The sequence below is a fragment of the Microtus pennsylvanicus genome, chromosome 10, assembly GCF_037038515.1.
Source record: "Microtus pennsylvanicus isolate mMicPen1 chromosome 10, mMicPen1.hap1, whole genome shotgun sequence".
In the NCBI taxonomy this organism is placed as follows: Eukaryota; Metazoa; Chordata; class Mammalia; order Rodentia; family Cricetidae; genus Microtus; species Microtus pennsylvanicus.
In genome coordinates this window covers 31,627,688-31,653,368 of record NC_134588.1, presented here as the reverse complement: position 1 = coordinate 31,653,368, position 25,681 = coordinate 31,627,688, and the positions used below count along the sequence as shown (strand labels likewise).

Below are 25,681 nucleotides of genomic sequence, written 5' to 3'. Positions count from 1 at the left end.
AGCTGCATTTTAAAAAGTTTATATATAGAGGAGCTGAAGAGATGGTTCAGCAGTTAAGAACCCTGACTGCTTTTTAGAGAAAGATTTAATCTCACCATAATGTGAGCACTAACAATTTTAGTCAAAGATGGCAGTAAGTTATTCAAATGGAACCTTATCAACAAAAATCTTAAATATTTTTCTTTATATTTTACTGTTTGGGTTATTCACAGTTAGGCAACCAAAAAGGATTGTGCTATTAACAACACTGAAATTACTGTCATTAAGAGTTTTCAGTATTTTCTTAAAAGTTCCAATTTTTTAAAGTTTTATAACTAATATTTATGATCATGGAAATCCCGGGACTTGTAAAAGCTAAGCACCTGGTGAAGGGGTGTGAGCGCTATGGCTGTTCACACTCCCCAGTGATGAGCAGGGTTCACTTCCACTGTCTTGTGGATTTGGAATATTAAGGTGGAGCACAGAAATCTGTAAGGGAAAAAGTCCTGAAAATAATTTCAGAAGAAGTTCAAATGGCCAAAAGACACTTAAGGTCATGCTCAACTTCCTTAGCGATTAGGGAAATGCCAATCAAGACAACTTTAAGATACCATCTTACACCTGTCAGAATGGCTAAAATAAAAAACACCAATGATAGCCTTTGCTGGAGAGGTTGTGGAGAAAGGGGTACACTCATCCATTGCTGGTGGGAATGCAAACTTGTGCAACCACTCTGGAAAGCAGTGTGGCGGTTTCTCAGGAAATTCGGGATCAACCTACCCCTGGACCCAGCAATACCACTCTTGGGAATATACCCAAGAGAGGCCCTATCATACAACAAAAGTATATGCTCAACTATGTTCATAGCAGCATTATTTGTAATAGCCAGAACCTGAAAACAACCTAGATGCCCTTCAATGGAAGAATGGATGAAGAAAGTATGGAATATATACATATTAGAGTATTACTCAGCAGTAAAAAACAAGGACTTCTTGAATTTTGCATACAAATGGATGGAAATAGAAAACACTATCCTGAGTGAGGTAAGCCAGACCCAAAAAGAGGAACATGGGATGTACTCACTCATATTTGGTTTCTAGCCATAAATAAAGGACATTGAGCTTATAATTCACGGTCCTAGAGAAGCTAAATAAGAAGGTGAATCCAAAGACAAACATATAGGCATCCTCCTGAATATTAACCTTCATCAGGCGATGAAAGGAGACAGAGACCCACATTGGAGCACTGGACAGAAATCTCAAGGTCCGAATCAGGAGCAGAAGGAGAGGGAGCACGAGCAAGGAACTTAGGACCGCGAGGGGTACACCCACACACTGAGACAATGGGGATGTTCTATTGGGAACTCACCAAGGCCAGCTGGCCTGGGTCTGAAAAAGCATGGGATAAAGCCGGACTAGCTGAACATAGCGGACAATGAGGACTACTGAGAACTCAAGAACAATGGCAGTGGGTTTTTGATCCTACTGCACATACTAGCTTTGGGGGAGCCTAGGCAGTTTGGATGCTCACCTTACTAGACCTGGATGGAGGTGGGCGGTCCTTGGGCTTCCCACAGGTCAGGGAACCCTGATTGCTCTTCGAGCTGATGAGGGAGGGGGACTTGATGGGGGAGGGGGAGGGAAATGGGAGGCGGTGGTGGGGAGGAGGCAGAAATCCTTAATAAATAAATTTTTAAAAAAAAGGTACTTAGAAAACACTGGCCCCAACATGACCCACAATGTAAGAAAAATATTTCAAAAACTGATAAGAGGTACATTTGTTACAGTTTTAAAAATTTATTGTCTAGTCCTTTCTTAGAAAAAAAGAGAAAAAAAACCACTGGCTGCTTTTTGAAAGGACATGGATTCCATTTCCAGAACCCACATGGTGGTTCATAATAAGTTGTAACTCCAATCCCAGGAGACCCAACACCCTTTTCTGGCCTCTGGGGGTACTAGGCACACATGTTATGCACACAGACATTCATGCAGGCAAAACACACACACATGTAAATAAATTAAAACTTTTTAAGTTTACAGAGATTTAAATATTACAAACCTCATAAAGATCTTTCATTGCTGCAAGTTTAGATTCAAACTTTTCCAGACTCCAGAAAGTTGAGATCCCAAGCTGCAGGTTACGAACTCGAACAGAAGTATCAGAATGACCTCTGCCTGATGTATCATGTCTGAAATAAAAGTCAGAGGAAAAATGCTTAGCCTGAAACATGGCTTAGCAGCAAAGAACACGAACTGCTCTTCCAGAGGCCAAGACTGGTCTCGAGCATCCACACTGACTGGTTCACAACCACATGCAACTCCAGTTCCAGGGGCCCTGACACCCCCTTCTGGTCTCCAACAGCTACTGTGTGCGCATGGAGCACACAAACTCATTCAGGCGCACACACACATTATAAATAGATAAAGCTTTTAAAAAAGACAGGGTGGTGTGGCTTAGCGACAAAGTACACGCATAGCAGACAAGAGGCCAGGGACTCAACCGCTGGAACTACAAAACCAAAATAAAAATGGTATGCAAAGGAATGAAATCTCAACCTAAAAGAAAAATAAGTAAACTCTTTAAGATGAATTTCTAAAGCCAGTGCTTCAGGGAGTCTGACATCTGTTCTTTCCTAGAGAGATTACTATCTAAACTTCAGAGAAACTTCCATCAAAAAAATCAAGTAGGAACAGGTCAACAAGTGTAAAAACTACTCACCTGCCAAAAACATAGTATTTTTTAAGTTTGTCACTGATGGTGTTGGCTTCCTGGATCATCATGGAGAGTTTCATGGAGCTCCAGTTTGGCTGAACTAAGACAAAGCAGACAAGTTAGAACCAAAATGCATGTCTGGTCACTAACGTACATCACTAGTTAGAATAATTTCATAAAAACATTGACATTAGGAGCTGGAGAGATGGCTCAGTGGTTGAGAGCACTGGCTGCTCTTGCAGAGGACCCGGTTCAGTTCCCACATGGCTGCTCACAACCATCTGTAACTCTGGTTCTAGGGGATCTGACGCTCTCTTCTGGCCTCTATGAGCAATATGCATGAACAGGTGTACAAATTTACATGTAAGCCAAACACCCATACATATAAAATAATATTTAAAATTATATTCAATGAATGATTAACCCTGTATCACGAGACTTTTGTTTGCTTTTTGTTTTTATTCAAGAAAGGGTTTCTTGTATAACAGCCTTGGCTGTCCTGGAACGCACTCTGAGAACAGGCTGGCCTCAAACTCAGAGATCCACGAGCCTCTGCCTCCTGAGATTAAAGGTGTGTGCCCCCAACACGCAACTTTTCTTCAATTCTTAAAAGTCAAGCTAGTCTTTACATGAAGTGAGTTGTCTTGTATGTGGAGGAGTGGTATAAACAGAGAAAAGGGACACTGGGAGAGAAAATACCCTATTGTCCTTTTCTCTTATATTTAATGGGTTCTTTATGTTTTATTTATTGGGGGAGCATAAAACACCATGATGTCCAAGTACAGGTCAGAGGACAATTGTGGGAGTCAGTTCTGTTCGCCATGTGGGTCCTGGGATCCAACTAAGGTCAAAAATGGCAGCAAGTGATCTCACATGCCGAGTGATCTCGCCAGCCCCAAATTATATTTCTAACATTTCCTCATATCTTTAATATGTAATTTTTCTAAATCATCAAGTAAGATATACCATAGGTTAGTTTATAAAGAACTACACCCCTTTTACATTTTCTAGACAAAAATTAAAAAGGTATCTAGAGGTATGGCTCCACAGAGATACACCTGTGTAGCATGGGGCCTTGCTTTAATCACACACTCAAACACACCACACACACACACACACGTGTTACAATACCGAAGGCAATGTGATACTAAAGAATACATTTCACCGAAGAAATAAAAGATCTGTATACTAAACAACTATGCAACTTTGATGAAGGAAACTGGACATAAATAAATAGAAAGACAGTGTTCATGCATTAGAAGAATAAACATTGTTAAAAGAACTACACTGCCTAAAGCAATCAGTCTACAGATTCAGCGACGTCTTTATCAAAATTCCAATGGCATCCTTCACAGAAATAGAAAACACCTCATTTGGGGCTACAATTTCAATAAATTAATTTGGGGTTGGGGCACAAACATTCAGTCTATAGGGCTGATACAACTATTCTAAAAACAACATTTAAAAACCATTCATACAAATATATTTACATTAAAAAACTAGCACCTAAAACAAAGCCCTGTCTATCTATCTATCTATCTATCTATCTATCTATCTATCTATCTATCTATCTATCTATCTATCTATCTATCATCTATCTATCCTCTATCTATTTGGTACTAGGGATTAAACCTGGGGCTCCCCACATGCTGGACAAATACTGAATCACTAAATTACCTCCGCGGTCAAGTGTTTTAAATATGTAAAGGCAGCTAACATTTTAGTAAGAAGATAATATAGAACTTTTAAAAAGTATATGTTAATACCAGTATATACTCACTTATAAAAGTTTTATCCCTGTTTCCCCGATTCTCCTGAAGAATTCGTACTTCTCTAGCGATTTTCTGCTTTTCAGTCTCTAAAGCTTCTAGTATTCTTGCATGGCGGATGCTATGGTCTTCTAAAGCCTAATTGACACACATTCATATAGACCCACAGATGAGGATATGCAAAGTGAGAATTTATAAAATCAGAGACATTGGATATGGTCATTTGCTTCACCATTCTAGCCATTTTGTGTTTATATACACCTTATAATATCAGGTTATTTATCTTACAAATATACAAGAAAACATTTTGAAAAAGCAGATTAATCGAGCCAGTAAAATGGCACTTGCCACCAACATTTGATTTTGATGAGTTTTTTCCCCGGGATGCCATGGTGGAAAAAGAAAATCAATCCCCAAAGCTGTCCTCTGGTCCCCACATATACACCATGACATATACACAGAAATAAAATAACTGTTTTTAAAAAAAGGATTAATAGGGGCTGGGGAAGTGTCTCAGCAGGTAAAGTATGAAGCAGCCACATAAAATTTGGGATTCGGAGTTATAGCAGATGTAACTCTGGCACCGTGTGAAGCAGACAGTTGATATCTGGAGCTCACTGGCTAGCCAGTCCTGCCAAAATCAGCAAGTTCAGTGAACAACCCTGTCTCCATAAATAAGGAAGAGAAGAGCCTGAGGAAGACATCTGGTGTCAACCTTTGGCCTCTACATATGCTCACATGGGTAGGCATGAGTGCACAGAAGGACACGCACATACATACTGAGTGCACAGAAGGACACGCACATACATACTGAGTGCACAGAAGGACACACACATACATACTGAGTGCACAGGAGCACATACACACACATACTTACTGAGTGCACAGGAGCACATACACACACATACATACTGAGTGCACAGGAGCACATACACACACATACATACTGAGTGCACAGGAGCACACACACACATACTTACTGAGTGCACAGGAGCACATACACACACACATACTCTGAGTGCACAGGAGCACATACACACACATACTCTGAGTGCACAGGAGCACATACACACACACATACTCTGAGTGCACAGGAGCACATACACACACATACATACTGAGTGCACAGGAGCACATACATACACATACATACTGAGTGCACAGGAGCACATACACACACATACTCTGAGTGCACAGGAGCACATACACACACATATTTACTGAGTGCACAGGAGCACATACACACACATACTCTGAGTGCAGAGGAGCACATAAAAACACATACATACTGAGTGCACAGGAGCAATACACACACATACTTACTGAGTGCACAGGAGCACATACACACACATACATACTGAGTGCACGGGAGCACATACACACACATACTCTGAGTGCAGAGGAGCACATACACACATACATACTGAGTGCACAGGAGCACATACACACATACATACTGAGTGCACAGGAGCACACACATACACATACATACTGAGTGCACAGGAGCACATACACACACATACATACTGAGTACACAGGAGCACATACACACATACATACTGAGTGCACAGGAGCACATACACACACATACTCTGAGTGCACAGGAGCACATACACACATACATACTGAGTGCACAGGAGCACATACACACACATACATACTGAGTGCACAGGAGCACATACACACACATACTCTGAGTGCACAGGAGCACATACACACACATACATACTGAGTGCACAGGAGCACATACACACACATACATACTGAGTGCACAGAAGGACACACACATACATACTGAGTGCACAGGAGCACATACACACACATACTCTGAGTGCACAGGAGCACATACACACATACATACTGAGTGCACAGGAGCACATACACACACATACATACTGAATGCACACTAGCACATACACACACATACATACTGAGTGCACAGGAGCACATACAAACATACATACTGAGTGCACAGGAGCACATACACACACATACATACTGAGTGCACAGGAGCACATACACACACATACTCTGAGTGCACAGGAGCACATACATACACAGGCACACACCATGAGCGCACGTGAGCACAGACACAGGCTGCCACGTGCTGTTCACTGTAACACTATGATGAAATGGCACCCTACTGTACTCATTTCATTAGGAATACATGGCTAACATATCTTATTAAACACAAAATTTTTTAAAATCAATTTATAAACTTTCTTAATGATTTTCCTCACAAAATTCCTTGGATTCTAAAAATTCATTTATCATTATCAAGTCTATATGATTGTGGGGGTACATATGCCAAGTGTAAGGGTGGAGGTTGGAGGACGATTGTATAAAGTCAGTTCTCTCCTTCTACCTTATGTGGGTTCCAGGATCACACTCGGGTCACCAGCCTTGTGTGGCAAGCTCTTCACCTGCTGAGCCATTTCATTGGCCCATTATAAGGAATTTTTGAAGACATAGATTAATATTTTTTCTTCCTATTTCTAGTAAGTAAAGAATCTTCAGGAGTAAAAAGGGGTGGGGTGGGGGTAACTGCTCAAAATGGACAATAACAGCATTTGTTGGCTAAAGTTAAAAGGCATGAACTAAATAGTATTTCCCAGGATACAAATGGCTGTTTCTCTTCTGCTGTCTCCACCCAAGTTAACAGGCAGTGTGCGCCCAGCACATTATACTGTTACTGCTTGAGTGACTAGAAGTTTTCTTCCACCTCAGACCTCAGCTCTGCTCTTCCTCATCCCACAAACTTGAAAAAAAGAGAAAATAAGGCTACTACTTGAGATAAACCTTAAGATCAAGAAACGAGGAACTGATGGGCAGTGTGGTGCACACCTCTAAACTTAGCACTTGGGCGGCAGAGGCAGAGACAGCCCGGTCTGCACGTGGATTCCAGGCTGTCTCTCCAGCCCACAATTTGCATTTCTAAGAGGATCCTAGAAGAAGCCAATGCTTCTCATCCAGGGAACACGCTCCAAGAACCAGTGTGGAGCTGGAGAGACATCTCAGCAGTTAAGAGAACTTGGGCTTGGTTCCCAGCACCCACATGGTGGCAAACAACCATCTGTAACTCCAGTTCTAGGGGATCTGACACCCTCTTATATCCTCTTTGGACACCAAGCATATTTGTGATACAAACACACAGAGACATACATGCAGACAAAAATTCATATACATAAAATAAATAAATCTTTAAAAAGCCAGCAATCTGGAGAGAAGGAAATGCAAAAAATGTTAGCAAAGTGGCTGAAGACATTAACACACGAATGCTCTGGTTTTATCTTTGTTTTGTGGACTTGGCTGTTTCACAAGGGCCCCAGGAGACTGCCTTTGTCCCCCTCGAGATAGAAGTATGTATCAAACGCCCCATCCCTGAGTTCTCCTAGGAACCAAAGCTCTATCAGGATGTGATCCAACATAAAGGCCTTCCTTTTCTTCCTACTACATTTTAGGCCCTTCTATCATTTCCTTATATATATTATTTAGCATGGCTGATGACAGGCAGTGGTAGACACAAGAAAAGAAAAAAACAAGAATTGAACTTAAAAAAAAAAAAAGGGTTGTATGCCTTCCAAAGTGTTTGGGGATGGCGTATGAGCAGAACCAGGGCAGAGGCTTGCAGTCGTGGGAACCATTCCCATCCAGACCTTTTGGCTCTTTCATCAAAGGTAGCTCCCCCTCAGACCAGCAGTGTCGGCTCAGACATGAAGTCACCTGCTTTGTAGCCAAAGTCTCCATCTCCAGCCGCCTTTTGTTCACATACACTTCCTGTTCAAGATGCTGCTTTGCCTTTTCCAACTCCTCAATTTTGTCATTAGCCTTTTGGTTATTTATTTCCTCCATTTTCTTCCTTTGAGACTCTTCCCTCTTTAAACAACATTAACGAGAATTAACTCATGCAAAATGCAAAGCAATTTAAAAAAAACAGTGGTCCTAGGGTATAAAAGTCCCCCTTGTAATGACTGAGCAAGGATTCAAGCACATCAAAGTTGTCCTGGAGCCTTTTACTTCACTCAGGTCAAATACTCTAACCAAACACGAATGTCACCAGTACAACCTCTGGGGGCACGCCCTCTAAAATGGGGTATTGGGGCAGAAAGGTTGGCACTAGGTCAGCCCGAAGAGCCACACCTCCTGTACTGGTGTGCAGCAGTCTATTTCCTCCCCCAGCAGCAGCCATGATCTACCATTAACTTGTTCCCTGGAAATGTGTGGCTCTAGCCCTAGTGTCAGACACTCCTCTGGAGAGTGTCTCACTTTGCATATCCCAGGCTAGTCTTGAACTTGCTGTGTAACTGAAGATGTCCCTGAACTCCCGATCCTCCTGCCTCCACCACTCCAGTGCTGGGATGTGCACCACACACACCGCAGGTTCAAGGCTGTGTGGGTGAACTTGGCTGCCGGGAGAGGAAAAGAGACCCCTGCCTACCAACATAGGGCTGATTACATTAATCTGTTAAACGCCATCCTGGAGGCAATCCATTTTAGCCCACAACACTGGAGGAAACTATCAGAGAAAAGGCAAATGCTGCTTCTTACCAGTTCTGCTTCCAGGGCTCGGATTCTGCTTTCATAAGCAGCTTTTTGGGAAGAAAGCTCTTGCTGAGCCATTTCTTTGGCAATTTGAATTCCTTGCATCATTTCTTCCTTTGCCTTCAGCTGGGCATCTTTTATTTCTGCTTCAAGCCTATAAAATAGCAAGATATTTTTTAGGACAACGAATATTTTATATACCTAAGCAGTCTTCAGTTATATTAAAATGTTTCATATTAAAATAACAATTAAATGTGAATACTTAATTTTTGGTATTCTCTCTACAGTGTTTTCAGATTTTTTCCATTGGTTTTGAATTGTGTCCATACAAAAAATAGAAAAAGATGAAAATATCATTATTCCCAGTTTAGTTATTATTGCAGATGCCTGATATTTAAATTAATATATTTTCCAGTGAGTAAAGAAAATATATCATGTAAAATATTATAGCAAACATCTTAGTAAATATTGTAGTTAGCACAGTGAACAAACTAAGGTATTTTAGGTTAAGTTAACAATGCCCTGATTCCATTTTAACTCATGATAGACTCTTTCCAAGACAGATCCCAGGCTGGCCTTCTGCATGCTCTGTACTTGACAATCCACTGACTTAGGACATGGCTGCTTTTCCACTTTATTCTGTACAGTATGTCAGGGTCTCTGAACTAGGCTGTGTCCTATGAACAGTTAACTCTGACACACACTTTGCTCGCGTACACACACACACACACACACACACACACACACACACTTTGCATCAGCGATAACACTTACTGTGATCTCTGTGCCATAAGTAACTCATTTTTGGCAAACTCAAAATCTTTTGGACCTTCGCTTGTGAGAGTTTGTCTACTTAACGGTCTTAGCCCTTTCTGGACTTCCACTGGGTGATTAAATCTAAAATAGTGATCTCCACCAAGAATCACCCGATCACCCTGAAACACAGGAAAAATGTACGATTTAAAGTGAGTCTAAATGAAAAAATTACAAAATTTTCCTAAAAATAAAAAAATTGAGAAAACAATAAAATATTGACAATGGTTTTCTATATGAGATATAGTTTTAGTGTTTAGCTGCACAATTCAAGATGACACAGTATTATTGATGATAGACATTAAAATCATAGCAACCATCACATTTGTTAAATATTTTTCATATGTCAAATATTGTTAAGTAATTTACAATTGCATATATGATAAACATCTCATTCACATCCCACAACAACTCCTGAGCCATATCATTCCGATGTTGGAAAGAGGGAGCTAAACACCCAGACTTTTCTAATAACCGCTGACACTAAGTACCTACTTTTTGCAAGCAATGGCGTAAAATTATACATTAATTATTATTTTTTTACATGAATTATTTTTAATTTAATTTTCCACTATCCCTGAAAAGTAGAATTCATGGAAAATGACCATATTTGTGGGTTTGCCTGCAGCAGTTTAAGCCAGGTCTCCTGAGATAGCTGTTAATAGCACTCCAAAAGCATCCTAACTAGGCGGCATTATTCAATCATCTAGTTTGGTAACTTGACAAAGGTCACAGCCCGGGGACAGACAGAGTGAGGATTTCAACCCTCCTCCCCCCGTGATTCCTGAGCCCAGGTCTTCACAGGACACATGATGATGGTGTCAGGGGTGAATCCTGTTCACACCACTGGAACTTCTCTTTGTACAATGAATCAATCAACAGGAGAACTCTTGAAATGGAAAAGTTCTCAATTCAGATTAATGACTCGGAGAAAACACAGGTGTAGATGAGTGTCGTGACTTAGGGGGAGAAAACATGAACACCAACTGTAGCCCCTGTCGACTTACATGATGTAATACTGTGGGCTCCGAAATGTGCATCCCGTTTACATATGTCTTCGCTTCTCCAGCTGGGACAATACTCACTGTTCCTCCAAAATTTCTGATGGTGCTGTTAAAATAAAAGGTGCATCATCATAATTACAGGATATGCTAAAAAGAAAATATAAGAGAGGATAAATCGGCTTAGATTATCTCTTTGGTAATAAATTCATACCAATTTATAGCAATAGTAATTTTTAATTATTTTATTTTTCCTCTAGATATACTCTGAAGTTGGTGAAAAACAAAACAAAACACCAGTACCCTTAGCAATTGTATCTGCCAGTGTAGGAAGAAGTTTCATTATATTTTGATTAATTTCTGGTGGGAAAAAAACACTAAAACAAACCTTCCCTAAAAATGAAAAACATACACAAAAAAAAGTTCAAAGGGAAAAAAACCAATCAAATATTGATAACGGTTACTCCGAGAGAGCGTTTTTATGTGTTCTTATTTTTCTAAGCTTCTGGTTTTGCAACTGAGTGCATCACTGGTGCTATAAATGGGCGTTCCTAATGGAGGAGTGCCGTATTGCTCAGGAGGAAAGCAGGTGACAAAAGCACACCCTTAGCCATCTAACTAAACAGACCTTGACGGGGAGATGGGAGGGAGCAGTTACAAATGTCACACACACTGGGGAGACGTTCTTAGTCAGAAAATAGGAAATTTCACAGACAGAAGCAGAAAACCACAGCAAGGGGATGGCACCCACATGGCAGCTCACACCTGTCTGTAACTCAGAGATCTGACACTCTCACACAGACATACATGTAGGCCAATGCACATAAAATAAAAATCAATATATTATTTTAAAAAAAACTACAGCAAAAGCCAAGTCCTCTCTCAAGACCTTTAGCATTGGTTAGGCTCCAATATTTGAAATTAGGGAATAATGTTGAATTAAAACATCCCCCAAAACCACATCTGAGCAAAACAGCTCACTGCTGGGGGTGTGTCAGGAGACTGTTTAAACCAGATAATTTTAAGCAGTCTGTCTTCCCTCTCTTACTTCCATCTACTCTGCCAGCAGAGGTCAGCAGACAGCAGTCAGAGTCCCGGATGCCAGTCTCCTTCACAGGCCACTATCCTCCACATGAACCTGTTTCTGTAGACAACCAGATTGGCATCTTCCTTTCCCTGAGTCCTTCATCAGGGCAGGACCTCCTCTTCCTTATCAACACCACCCCACACACCTCATCCTACAGGCCAGTCCCTGAGGTTCGAAGCGAATTCCTCCCACCAAGCACGCAGTGCTCATTTGGTCCTTGATGTGGGACTGAATGAGCACCGAAGTCTTCACTCACTGAGCCCTGGTTAAGACAGACATGAACACAGTTCTCCTCCTGAGCACTATGGTCCAGTGAGTGAGACACACACACGCTGACTAGTCTACTAAATGGGCAGGAGAGAGCTCAAGGTGAGCGACAGACTTCCTGGGTCCCCCCGGGCCCCACTGGGCTCTTCGTTCTTTGGCATAGTTCTGCATCTTTGCCACTGATGAAATGATGCCATACTTATTTGTTACATAAAATAATTACCAGTATAGCAAAAGAGCCTGAAAAAGTTACGTGCCCTACCAAATTAAAGGGCTCATCATGAAACTCGAGTTGTCAGAGCCATACAGTGTTAGAACAGAGTCCCATGTTTCTATAAATAGTCACAAGAGAAACAAAACACTCAGTATAAGGTTCACAAGAACTGGATTCTCTAGGATTACTCATACAGAAATTAGTTTTGATCTCTAGCTCACACAGAACTTCAAAAATCTAGAGGAAAAGAAAGGAAAACATCTGTATGATGTCACTGTGTATGTGTTACTTGGGATAGAACCCTGGATCTTATGCAAGAATTCTACCACTGAGTTAATACCTTTCAGCCCTCCCTCTTTTTCACTTTTTCTTTTGAGATAGGGTCTCACTAAGGCCCCAGGTTGTCCTTGAACTCATTTTGAAGCCTAGACTGGCCTTGCGTTTGTAATTCTCCTGCCTCAGTCTTCAAAGAAAGTACAGGTGGTTTGTGCCACTGGGTCTAGATGAATCATTCTTTTTTTAAACAAAATATGAAATTGGCAATCATATAAAGTAAAAAATTAATGTCAGGCACTAAAACAAAGAACTTTAATCAATATAACATAACAATAAATATGACTCATACTAGGGGAAAAAAAGATGCTTGCAATACATAAAACTACAAAATACTAGAACCCAGAATATGTCAAGAATGCCTGAAAATTATTAAGAAAAACCGAGAGAGGACATACATAGACAGGCAAGTAAAAGAGGCACAACACCATTAACCAGAAACATGCAAAATGAATCAGTGAGATGCTACTTTGTGTTCACTAAATTTACAGACTAAAAATCTGACAGCATGAAGTGCTGACGATGTGGAGTAGTAACAATATTTTCAGGGACAATGGTGATAAAAATGGATAATAATTTTGGACAACAATCTGAAAGCACTTGGTAGGATTGAACATGCACATTTCCCAGAGCCTAGTATCTCTAGACATGCTTTTTAAATTTTAAAATATTTACCATAGCATAATGAAAATGTCATCCTATTTAAACAGCACGTATGTTCTCATAGCTCAGAACTCCCTAGTTCCTACCAGTTTCCCCGCAGACCCTTTGGGGTCAGTGGGGTTTACCATCCAGGGACCTGTCCTGGACAAACTACCATTGAGTCAGGAGTCACAAGCATACCTGGGAAAGCACCATTCCCTGGGGGCCTCGGACAGTGTTAATCATATAAAAGCACAGATAGGATCATTACTGGTGTTAATGATGAGTTTTTTAAGGCCTTATCCTAGCATTCCTGATGTTCATCCTCCTGTAATAAGCAAAGATGCTAGGGGACAGGGCAGTATGATTAATTAGCAGCTACTGGAATCCCCTTTGTCACCCTGGCTGCCTTAAGCAAAAGGACCGTCAGTCTAAACCAGCCAGACCATATCCTATGTTAGCACCAGCCATTGTGGACATGCCACAGACACTGATAAAACTACTTGATGATTACAACTGACTGCTATCGCTCCTTGTGGTGTCTGAATGAGAATGATGCCTTATAAGCTCGTGTATTTGAATGTTTGGTTCCCTGATGGTGGACTGTTTAGGAAGAATTAGGGGGAGGTGTGTCCCTGGGAGAGGGCTTTGAGGTTCTAAAAGACCACACAAGACTCAGTCTGGTCCCCTCTCTTAGCCTGCTGCCTGTGAATCAAGAAGAAAGCTCTAAGCTACAGCAGGCAGGCGCCATGCCCCCGGCTGTGATGCCCGATGCTCTGTAACTGTAGGCAAGACCTCAAGTGCTTCCTTTTATAAGTTGCCTTGGTCAAGGTGTTTCATCACAACAACAGAACTGTGACTAAGACACTCTTGAAACTGCAGCCTTAGCCAAAACCTTGGTGAACTTCAGCAATCATTTCCTTCTAAGCCAGGTAGGGAGCCCTTCTCCTTCTGACCTACAGAGCTGAGTGGTGCTACAGAAGCATCTCTGTGATTGGTGCAAACACAAATACTCACATGAAGGTCTATTGTGATTGGTCCAGACACCCGTCCACAACTGTCTAAAAAGGGATAGAGATAGAGGACTCTGGAGTTCTAAGGCTGGAGAAGGAAACCAGACTGTAAAGAGCCAGTGATGCTGCAGACCCTGGTGGCTGGAAAAGAATCAGGAGGTTCAGACACCCCAGGCATGGGAGTCACTAACAGTGGCCACTGTCAAGGGCTAGGGAATCCCAAAACCTAGGTCTGCCCAGAAGCTGCAATGACAGCTGTGGCCAAGGCCTAGGACTACACAGATCTGTAATACTCATAGAGGTCAGGGTCCCACCATCTGAATCCTAAATGGGAGCCCTAAGACTATGGGTGCCACCTGCTGCCACCCCACCACCGCACGGCCTGCTGCTGTGCTCACCGCTACCAAGGCCTGCACAAGAAAACCTTTTCCATGCCTATGAATTTCTCTTCCAGCAGTGCAAAATGACCCACCCATTTGACTGGTAATACTTAAGGGAATATGAAAGCAAAATGGTAAAAGCTCAAATGTCTGTTAGCAAAATAAACCGCAATGATCCAAGATAAATTCAGATAATGGAATACTTCACACCAGTGAAAATAAGAACTTGAAATGGGGGCTGGAGAGATGGCTCAGAGGTTAAGAGCACTGACTGCTCTTCCAAAGGTCCTGAGTTCAATTCCCAGCAACCACATGGTGGCTCACAACCATCTGGAATGAGGTCTGATGCCCTCTTCTGGCCTGCAGGCATACACACAGAATAATGTATACATAATAAATAAATATTTAAAAAAAAAAAAAGAACTTGAAATGGATAAAACTTAAAAATACAACATAAAGTCAAAACTGTTCACAAGCAGAATTATCCCAGCAATATACATTATATATATATATATATATATATATATATATATATATATATATATAAAATAAACTCACATAAAACAAAAAAATTTAATTTATCAATCCAACCAAAAAGTCTTCTATATAAGACAGATAGTTTACTTCACGCATGCCATTCTAAGAACAGAAAGTACCCTTTAATTGGCAGATAAGTACCACAGTGCATTATGCTGAACCTCACAGTGAAAGTAACTCACCTCTTGTCTTTAAACACATTCACTAAGTCTTTCCTCTCTTAAAGAGAGGGTGAGAGGCATGGTGGTGCATGCCTTTAATCCCAGCACTCAGAAGGCAGATGCAAGGGAATCTCTGAGCTTAAGGCCAGCCTGGTCTACAGAGTAAGTTCCACGACAGCCAGGCTACACAGAGAAACTTTGTCTCAAGAAAACCAAAGGGGGGTGGGTGGCGGAGGTTGGAGAAGTATTGAGAAGAATCAATAGGAATGAATGCCTTATGTAGACAACGCCCCGTGAACAAGACCCCATTGCAGGAGACTGACATACCAGTGGTCATCCGCAATCAGCACTCCGGATAACTGGATGTCGTGGCTTGAGTCTGGCTTATACTTCCCAACTGTAGTGATGCCTTCTTTCACCATGTAGAGTAGCATCTCTGACAACTGTGGGTCTTCATTGAGGTTAACAAGGTTTGGCAGATGGTTGTCCATTTGAAACGTAACTCCTGCTTTCTGGTAGAAGTGAAAAGAAAATCTTAACTACAGCATGAAATTATTAAACTCTCCTGAAAGAAGGGTCTATGTTAAATATTAGGGTCACTTTTGATAGAGTTTTAGCACATAACAGGTTCACTGAGATTGAAGTCCAGTGGTAGAGTACATGCATGTGAAGTGCCCTGCTTTTAGTCCCGAGCATACACATACACACTCATACACAAGTGTGTGTAAGAGCGTGTGCACGCACATACTGCTCGCTGTGCCTGTCACCATCACACTCCTAAACTCTGTAGCTCTTTCTTCACAGTCACACCAACCCATCACTACCAGCTTGATTCTGTGCCACCTTAGAGGGGACCAGTTCTGCTCAATTTCATCAGCTCCACCTTAAATCAACTCACACCAGAATCCCTGAAGCAGCTTCTAGAGTGCCCTGTTGGCTATTTCCCTTGTTTCATATTCCTACACCAGGAAATTCCTCAACTCACTGTCAAATACTTCCAAGAGCTTTTCACTTCCTAAAGAGTAAAGACTAAATTGCTTAGCCTGGAAATCAAGACCACAGTAAACCAGTGTCTCTCCTTTCCATATTTACTTATGACGCCATCTAAACCCCTTGGCCTCTTCTCCTCTCATGTGCTTTCCCTTCTACAACACTTTGGTTTCACCTGAAAAAATCTTACCCAACCTCAAATCTCCCCGCTTTTGTTGTTTTGTTTTTTCTTGTGTAATTCAGGCTGTAACTGTGTACTCTAAGCTGGTTTCAAACTCAGGATCCTCCTGCCCAGTCTCAAAATGTTGGAATTAGAGGCATGAACCACCACACCTGGAAAATCCTGTCTCTTCTATTAAGATGTCCTGGCCATTCCCAAATAACTCTGAATGTGTGTGTGTGTGTGTGTGTGTGTGTGTGTGTGTGTGTGTGTGTGTGTGTAGGTAGGAATCAACAATGGGTATCTTTCTCGTTAACTCTCCATTGACCCCAGACAATTCTCATTTTCAGAGTCCTATGTGTGGCTCTATTCTTCTTCTAGTTATTGTCCAATCAACTGTCCCCTGCTTCCCCACCCCACACTTCAGTGGCCTATAATACCTACATTTCTAAAACATGGGAATGCTCTTGACTTCCACTTCTACTATCCCAACATCTAAAATCAGTTATCCCAGGCCTGGTGACACGGCTCCGTAAAGGTGCTGCTGTACAAACCTGACCCCAGCTCAGACTCTCCAGAACCCAAGCCAGACTGGAAAGATGGAGGGAGAGAATCACCTCCACACAATTGCCCTCTGACCTCCAAATGACTGCTATGGCATGTATGCCATATTACATATATATGTAATATATGCACTTATTTAAGATATATATACACATACTTAAGAAATGAAAATAAAGACAACAATCCTTTTCCCCACACTCTGTCTCCTGAACACCTCCTCCATTACCACCACTGCCCTCGCTCCAAGTTCTCCCTAGCTCTTGCCTTAACTACACCAGCAGCTCCTAATGCCTGTCTTTCCAAACACTGGCCCTTCCTTCTTCCAATCTATCTTTCATGTTGTTACTAGAAGAACCCACAGGAACAGGAAAAGTTCACTTGGGTGTAGTGGCACATGACTACAGTTCCTGCACTTGGAGGCTCTATGCAATCACAACCTAGATCTAAATGCTCCCCCCATCCTGATTCTTTTGTTTTAGTTCTAAAGCTCAGCACATACCAGCCACAGGGACAGCTGGTGATCCCTTAGAGCCTCCATGGTGGAGAGGATAAGGCAGGCAACCGTCAGAGAGAAGAGCCCTATGCCCAGAACGGAGTAGGATAAGAGCTGCTGCCTGGCGGACTGGCTCCTGACACACCAGCCACACCAACTGTGGCAGCCCCAGCACCGTGAACTTGGCTGCCGTGCCAGTGTCCCAGGAGACAGCACTGGTCTGGCCACCCGGACAGAGCCTGTGCGGGAAGGCTGCTTAGGTGGGGCAGACACAGGTCTGATTCCTGGAAGAGGCACGGATCACAACTGGAGAAAGCAACAGTACCCTTGTGGTTGGCATTTTTAAACCTCTCAGCTTTAGCCCTTGGTCTCTAACAATTCTTTATGTTAACTATCTTTACATATTTCTCTGTACAGAGTTATTATATGATAAAGATAAAAAATGAAATTTACAGGTGTATTTTTTCTACTTCAAATTAGTTTAGGAAATTGAAATGATACCTGTAACTCCTTTGTCTCTTGAAGTTTTCTTTTCTCAGCTTGTTCGAACTTTTCTTTCCATACTCTTCCCAAAAAAAGAAAATATTGAAGTTAAAACATTCATTTATGTAAAACCAAAATCAAAAGAACATCTTTGAAGCTTGCGGAATACTAGCATTTCAAAAGGACAACTGGCCAGGCAGCGGTGGTGCACGCCCTTACTCCCAGCAGTTGGGAGGCAGAAGCTGGCAGATCTCTGTGAGTTCAAGGCCAGCCTGGTCTACACAGAGAGTTCCAGGACAGTTAGGGTTGTTACATAGAGAAATCCTATCTCAAAAAACAGAAAAGGAAAATAAACAAACAAACAAACAAACAAAAGACCACTGCAAACAAGCTGCTCCCTTCTAAAGGAGGTGGAGAGAGATCCAGTGCTCTCTGCCCCGCCGCCCCTCCATCCCCCTCCACTTCCCCCCACCCCACCCCCGTCTAGTCTGCAGGAACACATTCCATGGCTCCGGGGGCACTCACCTTTGCAGCTCTGCCATGTCTCTCTCCTGCTGATGCAGCTTCATCCGCAAGGATGTTATCTCTTGTCGGCAGAGTCTATACCGTTCAGGGTCAATATTCCGGTTGTTTCTCTGAGCAGCTTTTAACTTCTCAATTTCTGCTTTCAGTTCTGAAGATTCATAAAGAGACACGTGATGAACAACCACCTCTGGAAAAGGCTGCTTCTGCTTGCTACCCCCTCCCCTTTCTTAGCCTTTGCTCTGACTTCCCTCTATGCCTCCTCTTTTTCTCACTGTATGCCACCTTCCTCCATCACTGTCGGGTTTACAACTGGGATGTATGAGCAAATAGGTGTGGAAAAAATAGTTTTCTTAAAAACCATATACATTAAGATTGGAATTAGAAATTTAATAAATCTAAATTGCAGAATGATATCTTTTGTAATTGAGAAAACGGGACTGCAGAGATGGCTCCCTTGGTAAAATGCTTCTTGTGCATTCCTGAGAATGGGGACAGCACCCATGTACATGCTGGGTGGGTGTAGCAGCCTGTCTGTAATCCACTCTACTTGCAAGGCAGTGACAGGGGACTCCCCAAAGCAAGCTGGCTAGTTGGCTTAGACAAACTGGGGAGCTTGGGGTCAACTGGGAGACACGATCTCAATATGAAATCTGGCGAGCAACCTAAGGAGACTGCCAACATTAGCCCGGGGCTTCCATAACACAGCATGCCAACACATGTGCATCCACACACAGACGCATATACAGTGTGCACAGACATGTCTGTGCAAATCGTGAATAGTATTTCAGTTAATGCTCACCTCTAATTAACTTTGCATTCATATCTTCGTTGACTTTGGCGATATTGACTATCAGGCGGGCTTGGGTGGCGTATCTAAGTGTGCTTAGTGTTTCCTCGATGTTGCTGGCAGCAGGACTGATGGTAGCAATCATTGCTGTTTTGGAATTCCCACCCAGGCTTTCTTTTAAAAGCCTTTAAGGAGAAGGGAAACAGCACAATTAGACTTTTCTTTTATAACCACCTAGAGCAGAAACTGTCTAGAAAACCCAAACCAATGACAAGAGCACACAACACAATACTGACTCTCAACTCACACACCATTAAAGCCTCTTACATCTCATAAATACATTGTTTTCTCTTACAGTTTCTTCTCATTTCTTTTTAAATTTTTTTTGAGACAGAATCTCACTATGCAGCTAGGCTAAAACTTGCTATTCCAGGTTGGCCTCCAATCCACAGAGATCCGCCGGAGATCTGCCTGCCTTGGCCCACCAAGTTCTGGGATTAAAGGCATGGACCACTACCACGCCTGACCCATGCTTCTGGCTTCTCTTATTTCTTCTATATTGCTTCATAAAGTAATAAACTGTTTATAGGCTTTATGCATGATCCAACATTCTTTAGTAAGATGTTTCCCTTTAGATGTGATTTCCTACAGCAAGGAGACTGTGTGTCTTTATCATCTCTGTACACCCAGTGCCATCATAACCTGCAGGAGTTAGTTCCCAATACACGCTGAAAATGATGACTTAACATATAAACATCCCGTACAGTACTGTGTGTAAAGGAGACTATAATACTCAATATATCTTTATTATCACAGAATGAATTTCACTATTCCTAGCTTCTCAAGTCATTTTTTAAAAAACCCTATTCTCCCTTTTAAGTTTCAAGACAGAAATAACATAATTTAGCAGTGAAAAGCTGGGCATGGTGTGAGCCACTTGGAAGGCTGATGCAGAAGGACTGCCATGGGTTCAAGGCCATCCTGGGCTACATAGTCTATTCTAGAACAAAGAGAGAGCTGTCTAATGAGAAGAAAACCTAAATAAACACAGAAGAGCAACAATACACCAATTATAAAGATACACTACTGCTGTTGTAGATGTGGTTCTTGCCCAGTTGAACACCAAGCCTCCTCCACTTGAGTTAGCAAACTGAAAATATCATGTATTTAATAAAGCAAGTGAAAGACTTGTATAATACAAACTTTAAGACATTAAAGAAATAAATTGAAGAAGATAGAAAGATCTCTAATGTGCATGTATTGGTAGGATTAATATTGTGAAAATGGCCATCCTACCAACAGCAACTTATAAATTCAATGTAACACCCATCAAAATTTCAACACACTTCTTAACAGAAATTAAGAAAACAATTTTCTACTTCATATGGAAACACACACACAAACCCAACCCCAAAACAACAGCAAAAAACACAAGAAAAAATTAAAAAAAAAAACCAGAATAACTAAAACAATCCTGAATAAAACAAGAATTTCTGAAAGTATTGTCATCCCAGATTTCAAGTTGTATTACAAGCTATAATAATAAAAACAACATGGTATTAGCATAAAATAAACACATTGATCAACAGAATAGAACTGAAGATCCAGACATAATTCTATACACCTGAATTTTGACAAAGAATACAAATATTCACACTGGAGAAAAGACAGTACCTTCAACAAATGATGCTGGTCACATGGATGTCTGTGTGCAGGAGAATGCAAATAGATCCATACCTATTACTCTGCACAAAACTCAAGTCCAAATGGTTCAAGTACCTCAATACAAAATCAGATACCCTGATTGTTACAGAAGATGAAGTGGGGAATAGGCTCGAATTCATGGGCCCGGGAAAGGACCTTCTGAACAGGACACCATTAGAACTCACGGGCCCGGGAAAGGACCTTCTGAACAGGACACCATTAGCACTCACGGGCCCGGGAAAGGACCTTCTGAACAGGACACCATGAGAACTCACGGGCCCAGGAAAGGACCTTCTGAACAGGACACCATTAGCACTCACGGGCCCGGGAAAGGACCTTCTGAACAGGACACCATGAGAACTCACGGGCCCAGGAGAGGACTTTCTGAACAGGACACCATGAGAACTCACGGGCCCAGGAAAGGACCTTCTGAACAGGACACCATTAGAACTCACAGGCCCAGGAAAGGACCTTCTGAACAGGACACCATTAGAACTCACAGGCCCAGGAAAGGACCTTCTGAACAGGACACCATTAGAACTCACGGGCCCAGGAAAGGACCTTCTGAACAGGACACCATGAGAACTCACGGGCCCAGGAAAGGACCTTCTGAACAGGACACCATTAGCACTCACGGGCCCAGGAAAGGACCTTCTGAACAGGACACCATTAGCACTCACGGGCCCGGGAAAGGACCTTCTGAACAGGACACCATTAGCACTCACGGGCCCAGGAAAGGACCTTCTGAACAGGACACCATTAGAACTCACGGGCCCGGGAAAGGACCTTCTGAACAGGACACCATTAGCACTCACGGGCCCAGGAAAGGACCTTCTGAACAGGACACCATGAGAACTCACGGGCCCAGGAAAGGACCTTCTGAACAAGACACCATTAGAACTCACAGGCCCAGGAAAGGACTTTCTGAACAGGACACCATGAGAACTCACGGGCCCGGGAAAGGACCTTCTGAACAGGACACCATGAGAACTCACGGGCCCGGGAAAGGACCTTCTGAACAGGACACCATGAGAACTCGCGGGCCCAGGAAAGGACTTTCTGAACAGGACACCATTAGCACAGGCACTGAGAACAACAACACATAAACGGGATCTCACACAGGTGAGAAGCTTCTGTACTGCAAAGGACACTCATTCTGACAAAGTGGCAGCCTATACCGGACAGAGGGCTAATATCCAAATTATGTAAAGAACTCAAAAAACTGAGTATCGAGGAAACAAATAACCCAATTTAAAAATGAGATACAGAACTAAGCAAGGTTCTCACAAGATGAAGCACAAGTGGCTGAGAAAGACTTAAATGTTCAACATCCTTAGACATCAGGGAAATAAATGCAAATGAAGACTACTTCGAGATTTCGTATTACTTCCGTTGGAGTGGCCAGGACCAACAAAACAAATGAAAGCACAGCACACACTGTCAAGGGTGCAAGAAAAGAGAAACATTTATTTCCTGCAGGTGGGACTATAAACTTGTACAGTCTCTATGAAAATTACTGTGGTGGTGAAGATGGATGCTATAAAGTAGTCCCACACTAGCCCAGAACTGAGTGTAATAAAGGGTTCTTTATTTAGGGCTAGACTCACAGGTCACAGTCCTCTGCACAGGAGGGGAACAGGAACTGAGTCCAGCAGCACAGAGACAGGGGGATAGGGAGAGGGAGGGAGCACACACACACCTTGTACAAGTTTTACAGCTGCATTTATAGTATAGGAGACCACACCCAAGTGGGCTGGTACCTTAAAGACTATTGGCTGAAGGAGTTTCCACACATGGTGGTTCCTCAGGAAGCTGGAACCCAAGATCCCACTGTACCATTCTTGGACATGCACCCAAAGGATGCCCCACCCTACCATAGGTGCTTGCTCACCCATGGTCACTGCTGCTTTGTTCTTAATAGTCAGAAATTGGAAGCAGCCTAGATGACAATGAAAATGTGATACATTTACACAATGGAATATTAGTCAGCTGGTGAGAAAAATGAAATTATGAAATATTCATGTAAATGGTGGAGCTAGAGGAATCATCCTGAGTGAATAACCTCCTATGTAAGGCCTCCACATGCATGCTGCAACATGCACACACACAAAATCAGATTTAAAAAAATCCCCCAAAACAAGAAGTCATTTTTCTTGAATATTTATCATTTTTCACACCATCAAGTAGAAAATTTTCAAGAAAAATCATTATATGCTACAGGCTATCTTATCTATATTAATGTTTATTAGAAGTTGAACATTAAATTCATACCGGGACAATGATGTATCAGAAGTAAAATGAACACTCATAAAAACACGGAAGAGCTATGTGCTAGCTGTTAAGTGCTAGGCAAACAAAATTATTCAATTTCACTTTATACACAGAGCAAATGTTCTGTAATACATGTGAAGTACTAACAAGCATAAGCAGAGAGCTTTACATTCATCTCTGAAGACATTCCAGGTAGATTGTTTCTAGAATTCATAATTCTCCTCTAAGCCAAAACATGAAATCAGTCCACCATCCTTTTCTTTCTCTCTCTCTCTCTCTTATTGTTAGAGTTAAACCTTATTATTTAGACACAAAGGGAGAAATGTGTAGAAAGCTTCTTTACACTGTATGAAAATGTGTCACAGTAACTGGTTTGATAAAAAGCTAAATGGGCAATAGCTAGGCAGGAGGAATAGCAGGGACTTCTGCACAGAGAGATCAGGGAAGAAAGGCAGAGTTGCCAGCCAGACACTGAGGAAACAGGATGGGTAAAATTAAGATGAGGTAATGAATATGTGGAAGATTAAAAAATATTAAGATTAAAAAATATGGGTTAATTTAAGTTATAAGAGCTAGAAACAAGCCTAAGCTAAGGCCAAGCTTTCAAAATTAATAATAAGCCTCTGGTCATTTTCTTGTGAGCTGGCAGCCCAAAAGAAAAGTCTATCTACTGTGTGTGTGTGTGTGTGTGTGTGTGTGTGTGTGTGTGTGTGTGTGTGTTTGGCATTGCTGGGGTATGAACCTAAAACTTCCTGTGATGTGGGATTCCCCTCTGTATGCTGTGACTACCATTGGTTAGTAAAGAAGCTGTCTTAGGCCTGCACAGAGCAGAATAGAGAGAGGTAGGTGGGGAAAACTAAACTGAATGCTGGGAGAAAGAAGGAGGAGTCACTGAGAAGCCATGTGGCCCCATCAAAGATAGACGCCGGAACTTTACCTGGTAAGCCACAGCCACATGGCGATACACAGATGAATAGAAATGGGCTAAATTAAGATGCAAGAGTTAGCCAATAAGAAGCTAGAACTAATGGACCAAGTAGTGATTTAATTAATATAGTTTCTGTGTGGTTATTTCAGGTCTTAGTGCTAGGCAGTCAGGAAATAAACAAGCAACCTCCTGCAACAGTCCTGCAAGACTTTGTGCACACCAGCAAGCACTCTACCACCATCCCCACCCACTATATCTTACACTGTTATTTATTTTTCAGGAGCTGAGGAGATGGGTCAGTGGGTAAAGTACTTGTGCAAGCATGAGGACCTGAGCTCTGGTCCCCAGAACTCACAGAAAAGCTGGGCACAGATGGGAGGTGGTGGCACACATCTTTAATCCCAGCACTAGGGAGGCAGAGGCAGGCATATATCTCTGCGAGTTTGAGGCCAGTCTGCTCTACAGAGCAAGTTTCAGGACAGCTAGGGCAGTTAGTTACACAGACAAACCCTATCTCAAAATAGCCAAAAAAAAAAAAGAAGGTTGAACACACTTTGGTGGCTCGAGCCACTGAGTTAGCGCTCCCCCACCCCCACTCTCCTCTCCTCTGTGGCCTTCTCCCACCCCTTCCGCTTCATGGTTATGAAGCAGAAGCATGCTCTCAGCTACTGCTCCAGCTCAAGTCTGCCTCTGCTGCCTTTCTCCTCGTCATGGTCATGGACTCACTCTCTGAAACTCCAGGCAGGTCTGCAATTAGATGTGTTTTTCTAGATTGCCTTGGCCGTGGTGTTTTGTCACAGCAGTAGAACCGTGACTAAGATACACCCCATACTCCCAGTCCTGGAGAAGCAGCAGACTCCAGAGACTAGCCAGCTATTCAAACCAGAACACCGAGTTCAGATTCAGTGAGAGATCTTTCTAAAGAATCAGGCAGAGAGAGGACAGAGGAGACTCTGAATTTGACCTCTGGCCTCCACATGCACACACGCAGGCAAGCACTCATGCCACGTAAGTGTGCAAACATGCATACACCACAGACATACACCAAAAACAAAACAAACCCCATTACTTATGTTTTGAAAGATACTTGCCACGTAAGAACAGATTCACGATATGGAATAAAAACCCTTTTTCCATTTGCTTGCTCGGAGAGCGCAGATATGACCTTCCCCAGAGTCAGCAAGGACTTGTTAATGCTTACACCTTCCTGTAGTACGGTTAAAAATAGTTATTTTTCTTAACATTTCAGCAACAGATCTATACCATAAAATACCTCACTCCTCATACAATTACTGAGTAAATACTTTCTTCCATAAACTATCAACA

General features: G+C 42.2%; 1 protein-coding gene across 1 annotated transcript in view; it reads right to left on the bottom strand.

Annotated features, from left to right (window-relative positions):
• Kif14 (kinesin family member 14) overlaps positions 1-25,681 on the bottom strand; it is a 74,431-nt gene that overhangs the window by 27,257 nt on the left and 21,493 nt on the right. Inside the window, exons 10-21 of the mRNA XM_075988109.1 lie at positions 25,447-25,562; positions 19,465-19,637; positions 18,666-18,813; positions 18,159-18,222; positions 15,778-15,962; positions 10,823-10,925; positions 9,777-9,937; positions 9,009-9,156; positions 8,184-8,336; positions 4,472-4,598; positions 2,698-2,791; positions 2,038-2,167 (exon numbers count right to left, since the gene is read on the bottom strand). Of these exons, the coding sequence (XP_075844224.1) occupies positions 2,038-2,167; positions 2,698-2,791; positions 4,472-4,598; positions 8,184-8,336; positions 9,009-9,156; positions 9,777-9,937; positions 10,823-10,925; positions 15,778-15,962; positions 18,159-18,222; positions 18,666-18,813; positions 19,465-19,637; positions 25,447-25,562 (1,602 nt within the window). The remainder of the gene's footprint in view (positions 1-2,037; positions 2,168-2,697; positions 2,792-4,471; positions 4,599-8,183; positions 8,337-9,008; positions 9,157-9,776; positions 9,938-10,822; positions 10,926-15,777; positions 15,963-18,158; positions 18,223-18,665; positions 18,814-19,464; positions 19,638-25,446; positions 25,563-25,681) is intronic.